At 38.6% G+C, this 18,965-nt stretch overlaps 1 protein-coding gene across 1 annotated transcript; it reads left to right on the top strand.

Annotated features, from left to right (window-relative positions):
• Positions 1-1,608: 1,608 nt before the first annotated feature.
• Positions 1,609-13,604, top strand: LOC146136811 (ras-like protein family member 11B). The gene is made up of 6 exons (XM_083395517.1): positions 1,609-1,787; positions 5,487-5,543; positions 10,040-10,116; positions 10,586-10,723; positions 11,325-11,451; positions 12,493-13,604. Exons 1-6 carry the CDS (start codon positions 1,682-1,684, stop codon positions 13,023-13,025), a joined length of 1,038 nt encoding a protein of 345 aa, XP_083251643.1. The 5' UTR covers positions 1,609-1,681; the 3' UTR covers positions 13,026-13,604.
• The last annotated feature ends 5,361 nt before the right edge of the window (positions 13,605-18,965 follow it).

Genomic DNA, 18,965 nt, shown 5'->3' with positions numbered 1-18,965 from the left:
TTTAAACGGAGGTATTCCAAGAGCTTAAATCGAGGGTGGGTTTTAATGCAATTTACAGTAAACTGATTTCCCTTTTTCCGTGTGAGCACGGATGGAGTACTTCATGACGACACTTTTCACTATAGCTTTTTTAAAACACTAATATATATACGATGCTGATTATATAAGAAATATACCGAGGACTTTTCTAATCTATACCTACTAATTTTCCTATACACAGACGAGTTAAACTATTCTAATAGTTTGACGTTGTCTTATCATGTCAATGACTTGACTTAAGTTGGGTTGCTCTAATAATGATCTGAATAGGACTTGACTTGGTTAATTGATGACTTTTACTGAGACTTAACTTGCTATTTTTTGCAAAATATTTGGCTGAAACCCACACATCTTAGTCCTTCCAATTTGAAAATTCAATAGTAACATTAACTTCACATTTTTTATTTAGGAGCCCCAATTTATATCAGTAAACTACTGTACTGTATAGTTGTGCTGTTAAACCCCAAATGGCAAATTATTTCAGAGAGGATCTTCACAACAACATCAGCCACAATTAAATATAACGAACCAGTATGATACAATACCCAATATTGATTTATCTTTTTTTCGCATCTTTAACTAAATGAAAGTTGGCAGTTTTAAAGGTCGGTGTGTATACGTCATTTTTTGATTGATTACATCAATTATGTTTAAAAATCGTGCAGCAAACGAAAGATAGCAACTCTGTGCGTTACTTTAAATGTGTTTTGTCTCAAACTGCGTCAACGTAGCCCTCCCTCAATACAGCTATCTTGACAAATCTAGAGCACTGTGCGCATTACATGTGCTGATTAACCGTATACGGCTTTACTCACTTTGTACCATCGACCGTGAGACATATCAAACGCATTGTTTACTAAACAACCCTATTAATGGCATAATATACAGTCCGGCGCAATTTCCAAACCCTTGACGTCATGTGCTGTGTAATGCATTAGGGGCAATTTGCAAAGCACGATTCAGACAAGAGCTATCTCGATGCGCTATCATCCACAAAGGCACGCCACCTTTACGATCAGATTTCGCTAATTAGCTCAAGAGAAAGGAGTTTGAAAGCGACTGTGGCTAGGTCGGATAAAACACCTCGCTGTTGAAAATAAAACTAATCGTATCTTTGGTTATTCGATCGTTTCCGATTGTCGCCGAAGTTGACTGGTATTGCACTTACTTTAGAGGAGTTTAGACTTTAAATAAAAAATTATTCTGTAGGATTTATACGTGGACCTTTCAACGAGTTTAGGTCATTTTACAATAATATTGAAACGACCTTATTGGTAATTGTCTTTAATTCAGATTTTTATGGGTAATAAATGACGATTTCTTTAAAGGTGTTTAGACTCTAAAAAGGTTTTATTCTCTAGAATTTAAAGGGAAACCTTTCAGGGAGGTTAAGGCATTTCACAATAATATTGAAACGACCTTATTGGTATTTCAATGATACAATTGTTCTTCACGCAAAAATATACTTTCTTATTGGTATTTGTGTTCAATTCAAATTTTTATGGATAATAAATGACGATTTATTTTAAGGCGTTTAGACTCTAAATCTAAATTCTAAATTTTGTTTAAAGAAACCTAAATTAAAGCTTTTGATCTGGCGTTATTCAACGACTGAAGTGAGAAAAGCTCAGCGGACGGCAAAATGTCAAGTCCGGTGTTCAGAAGACTTCGGAAGCAGACCAGCAGCATGGAAGACTCGCATATGTTCAGGGTGGCGGTCTTTGGCCAATCAGGCGTCGGCAAAACAGGTTAGGAAAATTAAGCTACGTCTAAACCACTATTGGCTCGACTATATTGACCGAGTAACTAATATTGTGCAGCTATTCGTCGATTGCTCCATCCATTAGTTTAAATTGTTTTGTATAAGAAGATGAATTTTGAAAAGACGTTTCATACATATTTTAAGTTTAGTTTAATACAATTTTAAAACTAGTGCTTTAACTTTCTTGGTAGTGCTTTAACTTTGCTATAGGTCAAGGGCGGATCCAGGGGGCAACCGGCCAGATTTTTCACCATATTTTACTAAATGTTAAAAATTTTGTGCTCTCCGTTTTAACATACTAGCCGTGTTTACTATATGCTTTTGTCCTTTCTGACATTCTGTTTTCTTTTGAATTGAAGGTTTTGCCAATTTAAACTAAATAAACGCAACTTTTATGGCACTTGGTGCAATGAGACTGGATTTCAGCTGAACTTTTAGTAACGAGTTTGATTAAGAACAACAGTTGGCTTCAAGATTAACTGTTTTATTCCGTCCTATTAAGATGTAACTTTGTTTGTTAGGTCAACTCCAAAAAAATTCACGGCCCCCTTTAAAACAAAATTTTTGGACCTGTCCCTATGGTTAATATGATTCTATAATATATTACCTGACAATTGTTAATGCGATGTGGGACTTTAAATGCACTCTGTTGTAGAAATTATAAATTGTAGAAAGTATATTTTAGCCAACAGGGCGCTACGAAAAACAACAGTCCTGATTTACAAACGCCCTGTGATAAAAAAATTGTAGCATTTTTCTAAAAAAATTATGCACCCTTAGGAGATTTTAATCGCACTGAGCACGCTTAAAAAGAAAAAAGAAAATAACGCCTTTCAAGGCTATGTAAAATGAACACTCATTTTTAGAGACATTTCAAAAATATTTCTGTGAAAACTGGCGTACAATAAAAATGGCGTAAATCGCGTATATGTCCGTTATAATATTGGCGAGTTAAAAACCCCGAGTCGAAAAACACAACGGCCAAGCGTTGTTTGCATAACACCACTATAGAGAGCTCTGATTGAGTTTCTGTGTAAGGCGAGCCGAAAGATTATTGGAAACACGGAGCATGACACCTCACTTCACGGCTCATTTAAAGCCCCGAACTTCGAACCATCGTATGCTCTAACGTGGTGATAAATGGAGAAAGTGCACTTACTGGAGCTTTTTATAAGCCACGGCATAATATTTTGACGATGTTCAGGTTCGTTAAACTAGTGCCACGCCGGACAGTGAACGTCTATGCAATGACTATATGTTTGTTTATGGCGACTTAAATCAACGTGGTAGGGCGCCTTGGTGCTATATCTTATAACACAGGAATACCATTAGTCGCACTGAAATGAAAAAGCGGAGACGAAAATGGATGGATGGTAAAAAAAAAATTTCAGAGACTACATGAGTTTATTTAGTCAAAGCATAGAGCGTTCTAAAACATGTCGCATATGTTTCAGAAGGTGCTATGACAAACCTCAATAGTTATGTAAGCAGTTAAATGAAGTCATACATATATGACATCATCTTACGTTAAAGACCAATGGCGAAATAAACCACATCTCCCCTGACAGTTATATTGAAAACATCACGGCGCAGTTGAAGCCTGGAATAAATTGTAGATAAGAATTCCGCATGAAGGTTAGGGGGACTTTAAGATATCGTCTTTCTTCGGCGTTTGCCTGTGGGCGTTTACTCCAGCGGAATAAGGTTATGGACTCTTTACCGATAAGGCACGAACTGACACCTCTAAGCGCCCTGCGCCAACTCGTCTGCTAAAGTTGTGCACAATAAAACTCAAAGTTTAAAAACCCGAGTAAAAATGGATCAGACACTTTTAAGTAACATATATTTCGCCTATACTGGCGTCAACAGTTTCATTAAGTAAAGTAAAATACATATACATAGCAAAGTAATGATAAAATTAATAGAAGTCAAAACCTGAAAAATATTGTGAAAGTTCATGTTGGCCTGATTCACCTGATGTGAAACCTTTTTCACACAATGTAAATTATTGAACCCGACAAAATGTCACAACAGGCATGTATAACAGGGGTTCTTAAACTTTTTTTTACCGCGGAACCCTAAATAACTTTTTTGCTTCGCACGGACCAGCAAAGGCAAGAAATTTTTAGTGATGACGTCATAATACAAACAGACTTCAGAAATTTGCTGTTTTCGGTCCAAAAAATGTGAAATTAAATAAAGTCTAAGCAATTCAGTGCAAAAACGTATTATTTTTAACTACAGCATTCTCTTTACTTTGAAAAATAGATTGCTTGAATATACACTAATAGTTCAATTAGGCCTTCATGGACCCCTAGAACTGGTTCACGTACCCCCAAGGGGTCCATGGACCCCAGTTTAAGAACCCCTGATGTATATGCTGGCTATAAAATAAAGCCAGAGTCAAACCAAGACCACATTGATTCAACGTATTCAGTGGTGGAATTCAGCCGGTTAGCACCGGTTCTGAACTGTCTCACGAAATTTTATGAGACCAGCGAGCCGGTTAGCATTACTGGTTATTGTCCCAACTTCGCACGTAAAATAGTGTTGATTTTTTATAATTGTTATAATTTTCCTATGTGGTAGTTTGCCTGAAAACTGCATTGTTGCGTCATAAGTACAAGTCAAGAGCCACTGCTGCTTTTTAGTGAGGCTGCTAGCAGTCATGAGATTCAGCCGGTTCCAACCTTACGCTGGAACCTTCATCCTGTTATTGCAACTACCATTATTGTCGAAAAATGTGACTCTTTGTAACAGAATTGGCTGAACCAAAAAGAGTTTTGTGATAGAACCGGCTGCCATAATATTTTAATCCCACCACTGAATGTATGCCTTATTATGATACAGTTTAATTCAAAATGACCCCATCACAAAGCACCACAGGCAGAACAGAAGGAACACATAGGTTTCAAGAACTTTACTATTTTTTTTACCTTTACGACACTCCTAAATGTCGACAAAGTGTTCGAAATACAGTGGTGCAAAAATACCATCATGGCCCCAAAACTCCGGTGGTAAAGGATTGAATCTATTAGTTTACGTTTTATTCCTTTATTAATGTTCTTAATCCATCGAGTTGTTTTATTAGCCGAGTAAATACGTTTCATCCAATGTATGTAGATAGCGTTTCGTTATTGTTATAATACATGTTTCATTTGTGTATTTATCTTTATTGTACAGGGTTCTGCTTTGAGATATGCTAAAGCTAGGCAAAAAACGAACAGAAGGCCTGTTTACCTAAATATTTAAAATGTAAAAAAAAAGTATTACGCAAGACTGTAATTGTGGACAACAATAATCCACTCTGATTAAGCATGGAGGCAAACTATGACAGACTATGATTATATAAACCGCGATTGTAAAGTTATGATATAAATTAAATGATTATATAAACCGCGATTGTAAAGTTATGATATAAATTAAATGATTATATAAACCGCGATTGTAAAGTTATGATGTTTTTGTTCTGTAGAAGGTGTGCCGCTATTTATTTTTAAATTTATTAACGTGCCTCAAGAATCCGCACTGCTGTATACAGTGTTGGTATTGTGCTATACGCGGCTTAAAAAATTACGACTATACGTACTAATGGTATAGTTCGACCTAAAACTGTATTGTGGCCTAAACTCGCATCGTCGTCTGTCAACTAAAGCTAATAAATCCTAAACCATTTGTTTTGCAGCTTTCACTGTTCGATTTGTGACAAAGCGCTACATTGGAGAATACGACCAAACACAAGGTGAGATTACAAACCACCTAGAAGCGCTTTTAATAACAGGATCCCCAATTGCCGTTAATCGTTGTTATGGTTTTGCGAAGGAGTCTATTAAGTTATTTTAATATTAGATATTACGACTAAAATATATATAATATATACTATTATATATAATATATATATATACTAACATAAAAAGTTATAGAACGTGGAAGAATAAAAATGCTGGTAACCGAAGACTCAAGGGGACAACAAAATTCCTTTTCTCTATTTCTATGTTTTGTTTAGGCCCAGCTTCCCTTAAATGTTGTTGAAAATTTGTGCTCCTGGCACTCTGACAAATTACTTGGAAACACCTTGTTTAGAAACGCGTGGTTGGAATGTTTGTAAACCAGTCCTTAGAACGGAAGTCCCGTGGAACAACGAAAAATCAATTTGCTTTTGGCTGAGCAACGTTTACGAGTCAAAATCTATTTTAAGGCAGGGAGCGTTGTATTATCTTCTTGGAGTGTGTTGTTGTCATTCGTTTAGTGGCAATTTACTGTGGCGCTGGAAAACCAAACACAAGCGTTGGCCAACCAATTACGATGAATATTACAGCCACTTAGCTCGATATATTCCCCCAAATAACCAACTTAATTCCAACTCCACTTCGAACTTGTTCTTTTAAGAAAACAAAACAAAAAATGAGCCTACAGTGTGGCTGCCGTAATTAGCTTCTCAGCAGTTACATAGAGGGTGACAGGATTTGACTGTCTTTGCGGCAAAAACTAGTCAATTGCTATCTAAGTATCGACAACAACATGTATGCTTCATCAAGGTAATATATTCAAATCAGCACTTGGAGTCACAGGTACAAAAGGTACATTGGACGTTCATACATGCGATCATGCATGCGTTTTCTAAAAAGAAAATAGAAACGGTTACAGAAAGTATAACACTGGCGGTAAGAAACAAGAGACAACACTCAACGAATACTTGTGGCTTTAGTGAAACTTCCCCGCGTGTTAACAATTTAATTGTTTAATATTGATTTTAGTTTCTAGCTAAAATATAAAGAATTACGGTTAACTTAACGTCATTAACAGTAATAACTGAGTTATGTGCAATAAAACAAATTATTTGGATGTAAAGCACATGTTATTAAAAAAGGACTAGACCGAGTAAGATTTCTATTAATACATTTTTTTAAACAATATGGGGATGCGGCGTTTCGCCGTAACATGATTGGAAACGCCTTGTTTTGAAACGAGTGGTTATAATGTTTGTAAACTATTCCTTAGAACGGAAGTTGGAAAAACTAAAAATCAATTTGTTTTTGGCTGAGCAAAGTTTACGAGTCAAAACCTATTGTAAGGCGGGGAACGTTATATTATCTTCTTGGAGTGTGTTGTTGTCATTCGTTTAGTGGCAATTTACTGTGGCGCTGGAAAACCAAACACAAGCGTTGGCCAACCAATTACGATGAATATTGCAGCCACTTAGCTGTACATATTTCCAAGAATAACCAATTTAATTCCAACTCCACCTTTACCTTGTTATTTTAAACAAACAAAACAAAAAAAAGCAAAACCTGTATTACCATTAGAATGTAACGTACCGTAGCCGACAAAGCAGTTTTTAGAACTGCTATAATCATCTGCGGCTACAACTAACTCGTGAGTGCTTTTCAATTATTTAAAAAATGTTCGTTTGTTTTTCTATCGTAAATTTGCGAGTTTCAACGTTGGCGGAACCTGGCATCAGGACTTACTTAGCGGCGTTGGGTTTCCCATCAAATCAATCCGTATTTCTCTAGTGATCTTTCACCGAAAAATTTGTAGCATTTGGCGTTAAGAGCAGCAAACACTGCTTAGAAAAGGCGCATAAGCTAACTTCAAAAGCAAGATAACTTCAAAAGCTGGTTTAAATGGGCTTTCGCCATTTCCAGTTCAAGGCACGGTCGATTTTTTTTATCAAGTGCCTCCAAAATGACTCACTTTCTGGGTTCTTGGCGGGTTTAGTAATAATAGAGGATGCCTGTCGGTAGGTTAATATAGTACAAAACTTTAATTATTTTAGGAACTAAAGCAGTTGTTCATCGGTCCTCATTGTAAACGTTTAATGAATTGGTCAGCGTCCTTAGTTTTTATTTCATCGACCGGAAAATTGACACTGCGGCTTACAGTTGGTTCTTACTCTTGCAAAACCTCTAAAGGGTCAGTAGAATTGTGTTGTATCAATAAACATGTGTGGGTGATTTCGTTTTACTCTTCGTAGTACACCGTGCTTAGTAAGTTTTGTGAAAACTTAAGGGGTTCATTGTCTTAAACATTCGCGTAGATGCAAAAAGAGCAAAACGACATTTTCCGAAAATTAGTTGGTTTGTTGTCCACACTATTTTGAGCTTTTCAGTGTCGAGTTTTGACGTACTTAACGAAAAGCAAAACTAAAACGAAAGTTTAAACATTTAAATTCGGAGCACATTTGAGATACTTTTTACAACCAAAAATAACTCTAAGTGAAAAATAACTACCGGAAAAAAAAATTGGCAATATTTTCCTGTTGTCAACAGCTTCTTTCTTTCGTCACATGAAAAATTCCTATCCTTCTAAAAAGCGTCGGAAATGACTGTCAACAATAGGGCCTTATCGTAACAATCGCCAGCCGAGCGTGAAAGCCATAGTCCGACATACAACCCCGTCCGCACCGCTGCAAAATCAACAAGGCAATAGTCTTCAATCACGTCCAATCACAATCTATATGAGGCAATAACCGGGCAAATGAACCACCTGCTGTTGCCCTATACAAGCTCATCTGTAATCCACAGCGCGTGTCATACGGGCAAGGCCAGGGATAAGCGTAGCAGCGTCAGGATAGACATTGATACCGTTTAACCCCGCAATCTGGGCGGACGACGAGTGACCTCTTTCGGGTGTCACGTGCCATTCGACGCCGTCTGTCATTGTCACGTCACAGTAGCGACTTTATGATGACGGGACCTGTCACCGTTTAGGAGCAGAGCAACCAGCATTGGCATTTAATGCGGTTTTATTGCCCAATCCTGAATCGCTTTTTAAGGGCGTTGCATGGTAAAGGCCAAATAAAAGATCGTTGTGCCGTTACCGTGATATGTTACAAGGCCTTGCTTTTTTCGGTATGTTGCATTTTTTATTGAACATCTCGGTAACCACAGCGCGCAAATGGTTGTTTTCCAACAGTAAAAACATTGTTGTTTTAAGATTTTGAAAATGTGAAATTTTCGAGTGGCCGCAACCAATTTAGAAACATGTTGAGTTTTTAAAACTTTTTTGCTTTGAATGAGGTTGATTGAATGTTTGGCTTTGTTAAACGATAAAAAAATAATAAAAAAATACAATCTTGACTAATTAAACGACATTTAATGTCGTTCGCCGAACAATATTTTAAAGTGATTTATGAGAGAATTTCTGTACCTTAAAAAACGTTTTCGGTAAATCGATCAGTTTACAAACACTTTATACAAACAGTACCTGAATTCGCCCTAGGTTATTTTAAAATGTCATTTCCATTAGTGTGTGATTTTTAATTTGCGCGAAATTTTCAACCAATGTAGTGCGCACGACCCCGTTGAACCCGTGGTTATTTTATTGGCTGGCTCTTTAGTTCCTGCTTCTTGTAAATTTAGGCCAAATCGCCACGCCAAAGTAAGCACGTTGGTCGCGTAATGCACGGCACTACAGGCACTGTGTGGTTTCAGTTAAGTGGGCCCAGACGTAGCAAAAGCACAGACTGTATCGTGTTTGTTTTTATTGTCCGATTAGTGCGGATTAAGCACTCGGCAGCTCACGCCTGTAAGTGGCCAATTTCCGATGTTTTATTTAGCATAACGCATTGAACAAAAGCGCAGCGCTCAACTCACGCTCTTTAAACGCTGGTCGCGTATGCGCGGGCACATTCTGCTAATGAAATCCAGTTAATGTATTTTTGCTCGGCAAAAATCTAGTGAATCTTTTGTATGGTAATAAAATTTTCTTCGACTTGAGATCAAACAAGTTAAACTCATTGTATCAATGTACAATTTTTTGTGCTTGAAACAAATCTTAAAATATATTGAAATGTCACGTTTACTATAAATTAAGATTTTTTCTATTTCAATTATAACAACGTAAAGCTGCTAAACTCAAAAATTCAAACTTCTTGCCCCCTTGAATGTATTTAGAAATTGACTACAGAAAAGCACTGTCGGTAACATTAAGTTATCAAACACCAATTAAGGGAAACAACAAATGAAGGTAGTGGTTGTCAGAGTCTTACATTCCACAATTACACATGTGCTTTTCGCAAATTCCTCTTACCCAATATAGTGACAAAAGTCGAGCCACGGCCGTTTTTTATTTTGGTCCAGGGACCTCTATAAACGGCCTTGAATTTCCGCCTGCCAATGCCCGCTCATTTCTCTTACTGTTCGTTATCCAGCAACGCCGGCATCGTGTGTGGCAATTCGAGCGAAATGCTTGCAGCATCCGATGATGAGTGGTCTTGTTGTTTTGTTTTGACAGATAGGATCTACCAGCGGGCGTGCGTTGTGTCCCCCTGTATGCCTGTCTTCTACGAGATTATGGACTCTGCCGGACAGGTACGTCTTTTTTCACTTGCGATTGGTCTAAGTGGCTTCCGACGCGCACCTGCAACACCGACAAATTTCGCACTGTCAAACCAACAGTGTTGTACTATTTGGTCGATTTGTATGAAATAGGGTTACATCTTAATTTTTGCACAGAAAACAATTTGCTTGCTATATGCTGCGATTTTGTTGTTTTTAAGTTAAGTTATTGTTCGTGATCGAACGAGTTTACCAATTTTAATATTTAACGTTTTTTTTCAAGGACTTGGACTTAAGGTAATTCACCAAACACTTGACTTGGACTTAAGTCATTTTAGGAACGACTTGAGTGGATCTTGAGTCATTTTCGAAATGTATACAACGCTGAAGTCACTCACCTTTATTCACTGAAACCTTGATTTGATTTCGAATTGATTAAGCAACCACATTTACATGTCAATTAATAGTGTAAATGGAATTAAAATGACCATTACGCGCACAGGAGGAAAACGACGACATTCTGACAGAGAAGATTCTTTGGGCCGACGCTTTCATCCTGCTTTATTCGGTCACGGACCGAGTCAGCTTCGACGAGATCGCCCGGCTCAAATTCCGGATATCTCACACGAGTAATAAAAAGGTAACCGCTATTTACTTCAATTTTGTCCTTGTTTGTCTTTCGACTAATTACGTGTTTTCCAGTGTTGTAAATAAGTCATTTTGAAATGACTTATGTTTTAGTCTAGTCTTTGGTAAAAAAAAAACTTACGTCAAGTCTTTTTGAATAAATAGCAATTCAAGTCCCTGTCAATCATAATTAGCGCAAGTCAACTTCAAGTCACGTCCTTGTGATAAAAAGTTAGACGTTAAGTGAAATTGGTAAGCTCGTCCGAATATGAACAATAACACAACTAAAAAGTAACAGAAATTAAGCATTTAGCAAGGACATTGTTTTATGTGCAAAACTGAGGATGAATTTTATAAAACAAAATGCATAACAAAAACACTTAAAGTCATTTGTTATAAAAGACTTAATTCAAGTCTAGTAATGATATCCAAAAGACTTAAGTCAAGTTAAGTCATTTAAAAACAGTGACTTAAGTGCACTTGAAACACATTAAAACAAAACACAAAGGTTTTGCCAAACAAACCGACTCATTTGAGTCCACCATCCGGTTCGACTGTGCATTCCGCATTTTACAATATCCGTGTTTTGACCGCGATCCGCATTTTACCCGCAGCCCAACTTTGACCCAGTGATATTCATCGTTGGAAATAAGAGCGACATGGACCGAAAGCGGATGGTTAGCAGATCGGAAGGCGACATCCTGGCCTCAAGTCTCAAGTGCTCTTTTCACGAAGTCTCGGGTGAGCGACCGAACACTGGTTGTGATTTTTTTTTCTTCAAAGTTTAGCCTGAATTACGTTTTGGTGTTGCCGATAATATCGATATGTGAGGTAGCGGTGCGAAATTTATTCTGACCTTGATCCTCAGGGCAGTGACCCTTAGCTAATGGTTCTGGTCACTCAATATATGCGTTTTTAACACAGGGGCGATGTTGTCATTGATTCGTTGAAATGTGAAACGTTTATTCTTTATCTATTCCTTAAAAACAAAACGAATATTTCGAATTAAGGACCTGACGAATCCAGTATAGGCGAAATATGTATTCCTTTAAAAATATGCGATCCTGTTTTTACTCAGGTTTTTTAACTTTTTTATTCTTAAATAAGTTTGGTTGATTGTAAACGGTTTGCTTGATTAAATAAAGAAATGTTTTTCATGTGTAAATAAACGTTTTTATTTTTTTGCAAAAAAAAAACGCTTTCAAGATTAAAAAGAATTAGTTACGAAACTTTGGCACGGAAAGAAGTTATATGATAAAAATTGGCACTCCTGCCTATTTGAGTTGGACACCTCTGATGTAACCGGACGTAAGTGATTTTGTGCATGTGCTCACAACACCCAACCGTTGCTTGAACACATTTAAGCACCGGATTAAGCAGTTGCAGCTTTAAAACAAGCCACCTAAATTTAGATGTCTAGGGGATTTAAAAATCGTTCAGCCTCGGTATATATTCGACTGTACACTTATAGCTCCGCAAATCACACTGCACCTGCGCGTGTATTGGAAGGACATGTGCTGTGACGTGTTTGCTGTATCTGCCTTCTGCAAAATATCGATCTCTGAAGATAAATCGGTTGTACAAAGCAGTGAGAGTTGCTGTTAGAACGTGTCAGCTTTAAGTGCGAAAGAGACAATGAAAATATACTAGTGACAGAGCCTTGATTGCGCGTTTAATCTTTTCGCGGAAACGCACCATCAATATTCCCCTTTTCAATTTCCTCAATTCTAGAAATGCAACAACAAAAGCAGAAACTAACCCCCACATGTTTCCGTTGTGCAGTGCGCGACTCGTTCGAAGAGGTATCGGCCGTCTACGAGAAGCTCTTCCGTGAGCACTGGCTCGGTCTGCGTCTGCAACCACCGACGGGTGGCGGACATCACCACCAGAAGAACAAGGGATCACGCGTCGGCGGAGGCGGGGTCGAAATGCCCATAATCCCGCACCACTTCTCACCGCTTCCTGTGCGCCGTAAGAAGTCCTACAAGCACGTCGACAAGATACCACGCCTACTCGGATCGCCTGTCGTGTCGCCGACCGCCACCCCGGAGCGGCGTTTTGGCTCCGGCGAGCGGTTTAACTACAAAGAAGTCACATACTCGAACGCGCTGGATCGCACCGCCAGGCCGGCGCTCGAGCGACAGCTGGCGGACGCGCAGATCAGCTCGCAGCGCCACTTGGCGACAGAAGAGAGTTTCTCGAGCAGTGGCGCTGAGGAGGAGCTGGACAGCTCGGAAACGGACACTCCGACCGCTGTTGACCCGAAAAAGGCCGCCGAAGAGTTCATGCGAAAAACGATAGTTCTGAAACATTGACGGTTCTTTTTGTTCGAGGAACATTGAAAGCCGGATAAAATGTGCTGACGAATGAGTTGCTTTCGTTGTTCGCTTGTGTAAGCGCAGAAATGTAGTATTTTGTCCCGGAAAGCGTCAAATCACTCTTAACACCGCCAGGCCTAAAATCCATTACAAAAACAAAGACTAAAGTTCTTTTCAATTCAGACCACATTTTTGTGAGTTCGTTGTAAAAGTGAGCCGTGTACTATGTTTTCTTGCTTTTTTTGCAAATTCGCATAAGAAGATGAAGTTTATGTATTTTTTCCACTGTTTTTCGAACAGTCAGAAAGAATGGGTGAAAAGAACTAAAAAGAGCTGGCTTGTGAAACACGCCATACTTTATTAATTAAAGGTGCTTGATTTTTTATTAAACCTAATAGAAGCATCCCATACTAAAGGCAACAAATTGTAAAAATTTTATTTTACGTATAAGTTTTAAAATAAGAAAATCGGTCAAATTGAGCAGCTTGTTTTGTTCAATTATGCCATTTTAAAACAGTTTCGAGCAAAACTATAATTTGCGTTTGCAGCCTCCGGACAAAACACTGAATTTTTGCCATTTCTCTTCTCGTGTACAGCTGTTTGTTTCGTTCAGTGCTTCTATCAATAAACGAAAACAAATGAATAAGCCGCTTAAACGAAGTCAAATGGGTTTGTACTGACATTTTATGCTCCGTTGTTGACACTTCTCAAATTACCTAAAACAGGTTTGAAATCAATGTTGCACATCAATTATGCATCGTAGCAAATACGGTAAAAACATTTCAAATGATGACAAATCTGTTCAGTCGCAGAGCATGTGTTATTGCTAGGGCCATTTTTATTTTACCTAAAAAAAATTTTTTTTGACTTTATTTTTATCAAATTTTACCTTTATTTTAACCTAACGAAATTGCTTATTTGTAGGCGCTACAGTTCTTTTTTGAATTGATGCCAGTTACCCAAACATAATATTTTGTCACTTTCAGACCCAAACGTAATATTTCGTCGAAAAAGTCATGATGTTTTTTGGATTTAAAAAGTGCGTCGTGCTTTCTGGCGTTAGATTTAGCTTGCTTAGGCCTTTTTGTATTACAGAATGTCAGTATAGGCTATTCCTAAGATCCAAACTGTTGATCTTTGAAAAGACCACGTTTATGAAAATTTCACGTTTAACATGAAGAGGAAGTGTTTTATAAGAATTATTTAAATGCGTAACTATGAATAAGAAAATGGACAATTTGCGATAAAAGTTACTGCTGAACCAAGTGGGCTTTGTGACATATTTCCTGGTTTTATGGGTTAATATGGTTTAATTGTGTCGCGGTTCCTGACTTACAATGCTTCCACGACGAGTTTTACAAACACTACTCTCAAGAAACACAAAAACTTTGTCAAAAGTCATAATTTGACAAACTTTGACTTTATTAAAAAATTTTAACTTTATTTTAATCTATAAACTTCTTAGAAACAGTCCCCTATAGGTGCTCAAAAGAACTTTTTTCTTTAATTCGTGGACATGCGAGCTCCTTGAAAAAATTAACTTTATTGACTTTTGCGGGCCCCAGTTATTGCCATTAAGTTGCAAGCACAGTAGAAGCGAATCACCATTTTTTTTTAATAAAAATGTTTAAAAAAAAGTGATTTAATATATAAGTGGCAAACCAAATAGATATTTACCGCTTGACGTCCCAGGTGTTTAATCCAGCTGGGTGAAAGGTTGTTTATGAATTATAAATACGCAAAGCCAACACCAAATCACTAAAGCAAAAAAGGAATGTTACGCAAAAACTCGGATATCTGACCTAACGGCCGCCCGAAAGTCACAAGCAAAATAATGCAAGCACCATAAGTGTTCAGGTCAAGTTCCTCTCTTAAGTGAAGGTGTTGTTCGGGTGATATTTGTTTGTCTGCTGATATCAGAATTATCTAAGCTTTGACTATCATTGTACTGTTGTTCTAACCACCATATTAGAGCTGTTGTGCCGCATTAGCGCCTAAATCGCTTTAACAGAATGATCATTATTTCCAGCATATGAAGTCAATGCACCTAACTTGAATGGCCTTTGTGTATATTAGATATGTCAGGGTATAGCCATGTTAGATTGTTAGGATTTTTATAAGTTTGTAACTGGAAAAATGTATTTATAAAAGCAAATATATTGATGTTATTAGGATTGAAAGGAATAAATACATATGCCCGATTACTTCTGCTTAACTCTAAAGGTTAACAAAAAAAAGTGAGTATTTAAGTATTGCAACACATAATATTTGTCAACTTCAAAACCGTAAAAAGTCTATCTTATAGCCCAGTGGTCTTCAACTTATGGGTGGCGACCCCATATGAGGTCGTCCAAATTTTTTATTGGGTCGCCGTCACTCTCCAATTCCTGCAGTTTAAGTGATTTCATTGCGCTCGTGGTTTAACGAGTGCACTGAGTATATTAAAATGTTAAAACAAATTAAAGAGTATCTGAAGTTGTGTATAAATTAAGAGTAACCAATCGCTTGTGTTATTTAGTTCAAGCTTTACTTATCTGAAAACAAACCGGGGTTGCATGTAAATGCTGATTTCAGTTTAATTAAATTGGGGTCGGATAATAAAAAGGTTGAGAGGCCACTGCAGTATAGCCCTGCATTTTTCCCAACTTAAACTCCTATCGGCTTCACGTTGGTATCATGGAACATGCCGAAGAAAAAGCCACGACGTATCGAAGCAACGTCACCAGAAACGTCACAGGTGACATCACCAGCGAGTACGAGCTGAAGTGTTTCCAGCAATGGTCTATTAGCCTACAAACGCCCGTGGCCGCTTTCCTGGCTGCCGCTTCTGTCCTTTACCACGCCAGGACCATCGACAAGAAGCTCAAGTGGACAAACTTGCTTATCGCCGTCGCATCCTCAATCCTCTTTCTGGGCAGCAGCCTCATGCTGGTGGAGGTTATGACGCTCCACTACACTTCTTTCATGTGCAACACGATTTTTATCGGCAACGCCGTTCTGTCGCTGACCGGACGGGCCCTGGTGTGTGTCGTGCTCTGGTTGCGCCAAATCAAGCTCTTCGCGATGCCCATCTTCACCTGGACTACGACCAAAGTGGTGGCCAACATAGTCAGTCTCGTCGCCGTCACTGTCATTTGCCTCATCCCAGTGCTGGACGCCGCCTTCATGATTAACAATCCGATTATTCCGCGACTGACCGGCTGTTATTTCCCGGTGTCGTACAACAACAGCGTTCACGTGCTGCTCATGTCCCTCGGCACGTTTTGCCTCAGCGTTTTGCTTGTGCTGTCCATGGTGCCCTTTGTGAACCACTTCTGCAGAACGAAACAGCCCATTAACGCGAAAGTGCGAAAAGTCTTTACTCGCGTTGCCCTCAGCTCTTTGTTTTGCTTTGTCAACGACATAACCATGGTTTTCATCATCGCCTACTTCAGAGACATCTTCGACCAAACTTCCCCCGATTCTATTGGCTTTGTGCTGACCAACGCCGCGTCGATTCTTTCCCTTGCCTCCATAGTTCTCAGTTTCCACGACGGCGCTCGAAGGTTAAATCCCTTAGTACACTGGAAGAGCATCGCTTCGGTGTCACCGATACTGGTACAGACTTAGCCAAACGTTGGTGCTACTTCCATTTGTAGCAGTAATCAGGTCTTGTTGTTAAATTCCCATTTTTCCTTTAGCTGGCGAAAAACCATGTAAACAAAGGTAAATTCGGTGGTCGGCAAAACTGTGTTTGTGGGCCGCGGGCCAAATGTGGACCGCAGAACCATTTTTATTTGGCCGCGAGTTACTTTTGAATATTGTATCTTAGTGTTATCATGTAGTTGTTGGTCGCGTGATAGACGTACATTTATTGCATTTTTTTAGTTGGTGTGGCATAGAAATTTTAAATTGGCTCTTAGAAAGGCCCATCCTACCATATGTCGTCCTGAGAGCCTGTCGAATTTTATGTTTCGCCAACTATATGTAAACGAATTTTTTTCGCACTTCGCGCGCATATTCTTTGTTTTGTAGTATGTTTTGCATTATGCCATGGCTGTGTTATGGGTATCAAGCTGCCGTGTAACATTTCAGCTTAAAATCAAATATGCTGAATCCGCCACTGTTTTCATAGTGGCTTTACGTAGTGGGTCTTCAATAGCTCTGGAAAGAGTACTTCGGCTGCGACAACACTACCTTTTTTGAGTTATCGAATGCAAGATGGGACAAGCGTAGCCAGGGGTGGGCACAGGGGCCATGGCACCCCAAACATTTATAAATATTGTACTCTTTTGTAAAAATTTCTGTGACGCCCAGTAGTGCTGTGCGAGTGTACGACACCAGTCGATTAGATGCATGCAACACCTTCAATTGTTACGCCACAAACGATTTAGATATTAAGTTGCTAGACTTATTAATACAGTTTTACAACTTTTTAGTCAATTTGTTTTTTGCGCTTTGACTGTTTTTTTAGTATTGCGTTAAAACACTCAGTCAGTTGCTGCTCAAAACGGTTTGCTAGCATATTTATTTGTGTTCCATACGGCAGTTTATACACAAACAAAACAAGTTCAAACTTTCCCCCACCTAAATATATATCGGCTGGCAACGCCACTGCAAGGGAGCACTAAACTTTTTGAAGTAATCAAGTTAAACCCGCGGTCGTCAAGCCCTAAAGTTATCTGGCTCATATGAAAAAATTATGACTGCTCATCTGATGATAGATGATAGCGTACATCTAAGCCTCGCGTGTTTCACATGCGATTAGCAATAGGAATATATTATTCTCCAACATTACAAAATAATTTCGCGGCACCCAGTTTTTGTGTGATCGCACCGCCAGGCCGGCGCTCGAGCGACAGCTGGCGGACGCGCAGATCAGCTCGCAGCGCCACTTGGCGACAGAAGAGAGTTTCTCGAGCAGTGGCGCTGAGGAGGAGCTGGACAGCTCGGAAACGGACACTCCGACCGCTGTTGACCCGAAAAAGGCCGCCGAAGAGTTCATGCGAAAAACGATAGTTCTGAAACATTGACGGTTATTTTTGTTCGAGGAACATTGAAAGCCGGATAAAATGTGCTGACGAATGAGTTGCTTTCGTTGTTCGCTTGTGTAAGCGCGGGAAATGTAGTATTTTGTCCCGGAAGGCGTCAAGTCACTCTTAACACCGCCAGGCCTAAAATCCATTACAAAAACAAAGACTAAAGTTTATCACAGAGTTATGGATTTCACTTTTATCGGGAAAACTGTTTTTTTCTAAACGCATTCTTAGTTCGCCTGCAGTTCTTTTCAATTCAGACCACATTTTTGTAAGTTCGTTGTAAAAGTGAGCCGTGTACTATGTTTTCTTGTTTTTTTGCAAATCCGCATAAGAAGACGAAGTTTATGTATTTTTTCCACTGTTTTTCGAACAGTCAGAAAGAATGGGTGAAAAGAACTAAAAAGAGCTGGCTTGTGAAACACGCCATACTTTATTTAAAGGTGCTTGATTTTTTATTAAACCTAATAGAAGCATCCTATACTAAAGGCAACAAATTGTGAAAATTTTATTTTATGTCTAAGTTTTAAAACAAGAAAATCATTTAAATTAAGCAGCTTGTTTTGCTTAATTGTGCCATTTTTGAACAGTTTTGACCAAAACTGATTTGCGTTTGCAGCCTCCGGACAAAACACTGAATTTTCGCCATTTCTGCGTTTTCTCAACGAATTAAATGTGTCATGCCGCAAAAACATTTACTTCGACTTTGTCGTTTCTCTTCTCGTGTACAGCTGTTTGTTTCGTTAAGTGCTGCTATCAATAAACGAAAACGAAGGAACAAGCCGCTTAAACGGAGTCAAATGGGTTTGCATTGACATTTTATGCTTCGTTGTTGACACTTCTCCAATTACCGAGAACAGGTTTGAAATCAATGTTGCAAATCAATTATGCATTGTAGCAAATATAGTTAAAAACATTTCAA

This window comes from Ascidiella aspersa, chromosome 8 (assembly GCF_963924565.1).
Source record: "Ascidiella aspersa chromosome 8, kaAscAspe10.2, whole genome shotgun sequence".
Classification (NCBI taxonomy): Eukaryota; Metazoa; Chordata; class Ascidiacea; order Phlebobranchia; family Ascidiidae; genus Ascidiella; species Ascidiella aspersa.
Note: the sequence above shows the minus strand (reverse complement) of the source record. Positions and strands in the feature narration are given on the sequence as shown.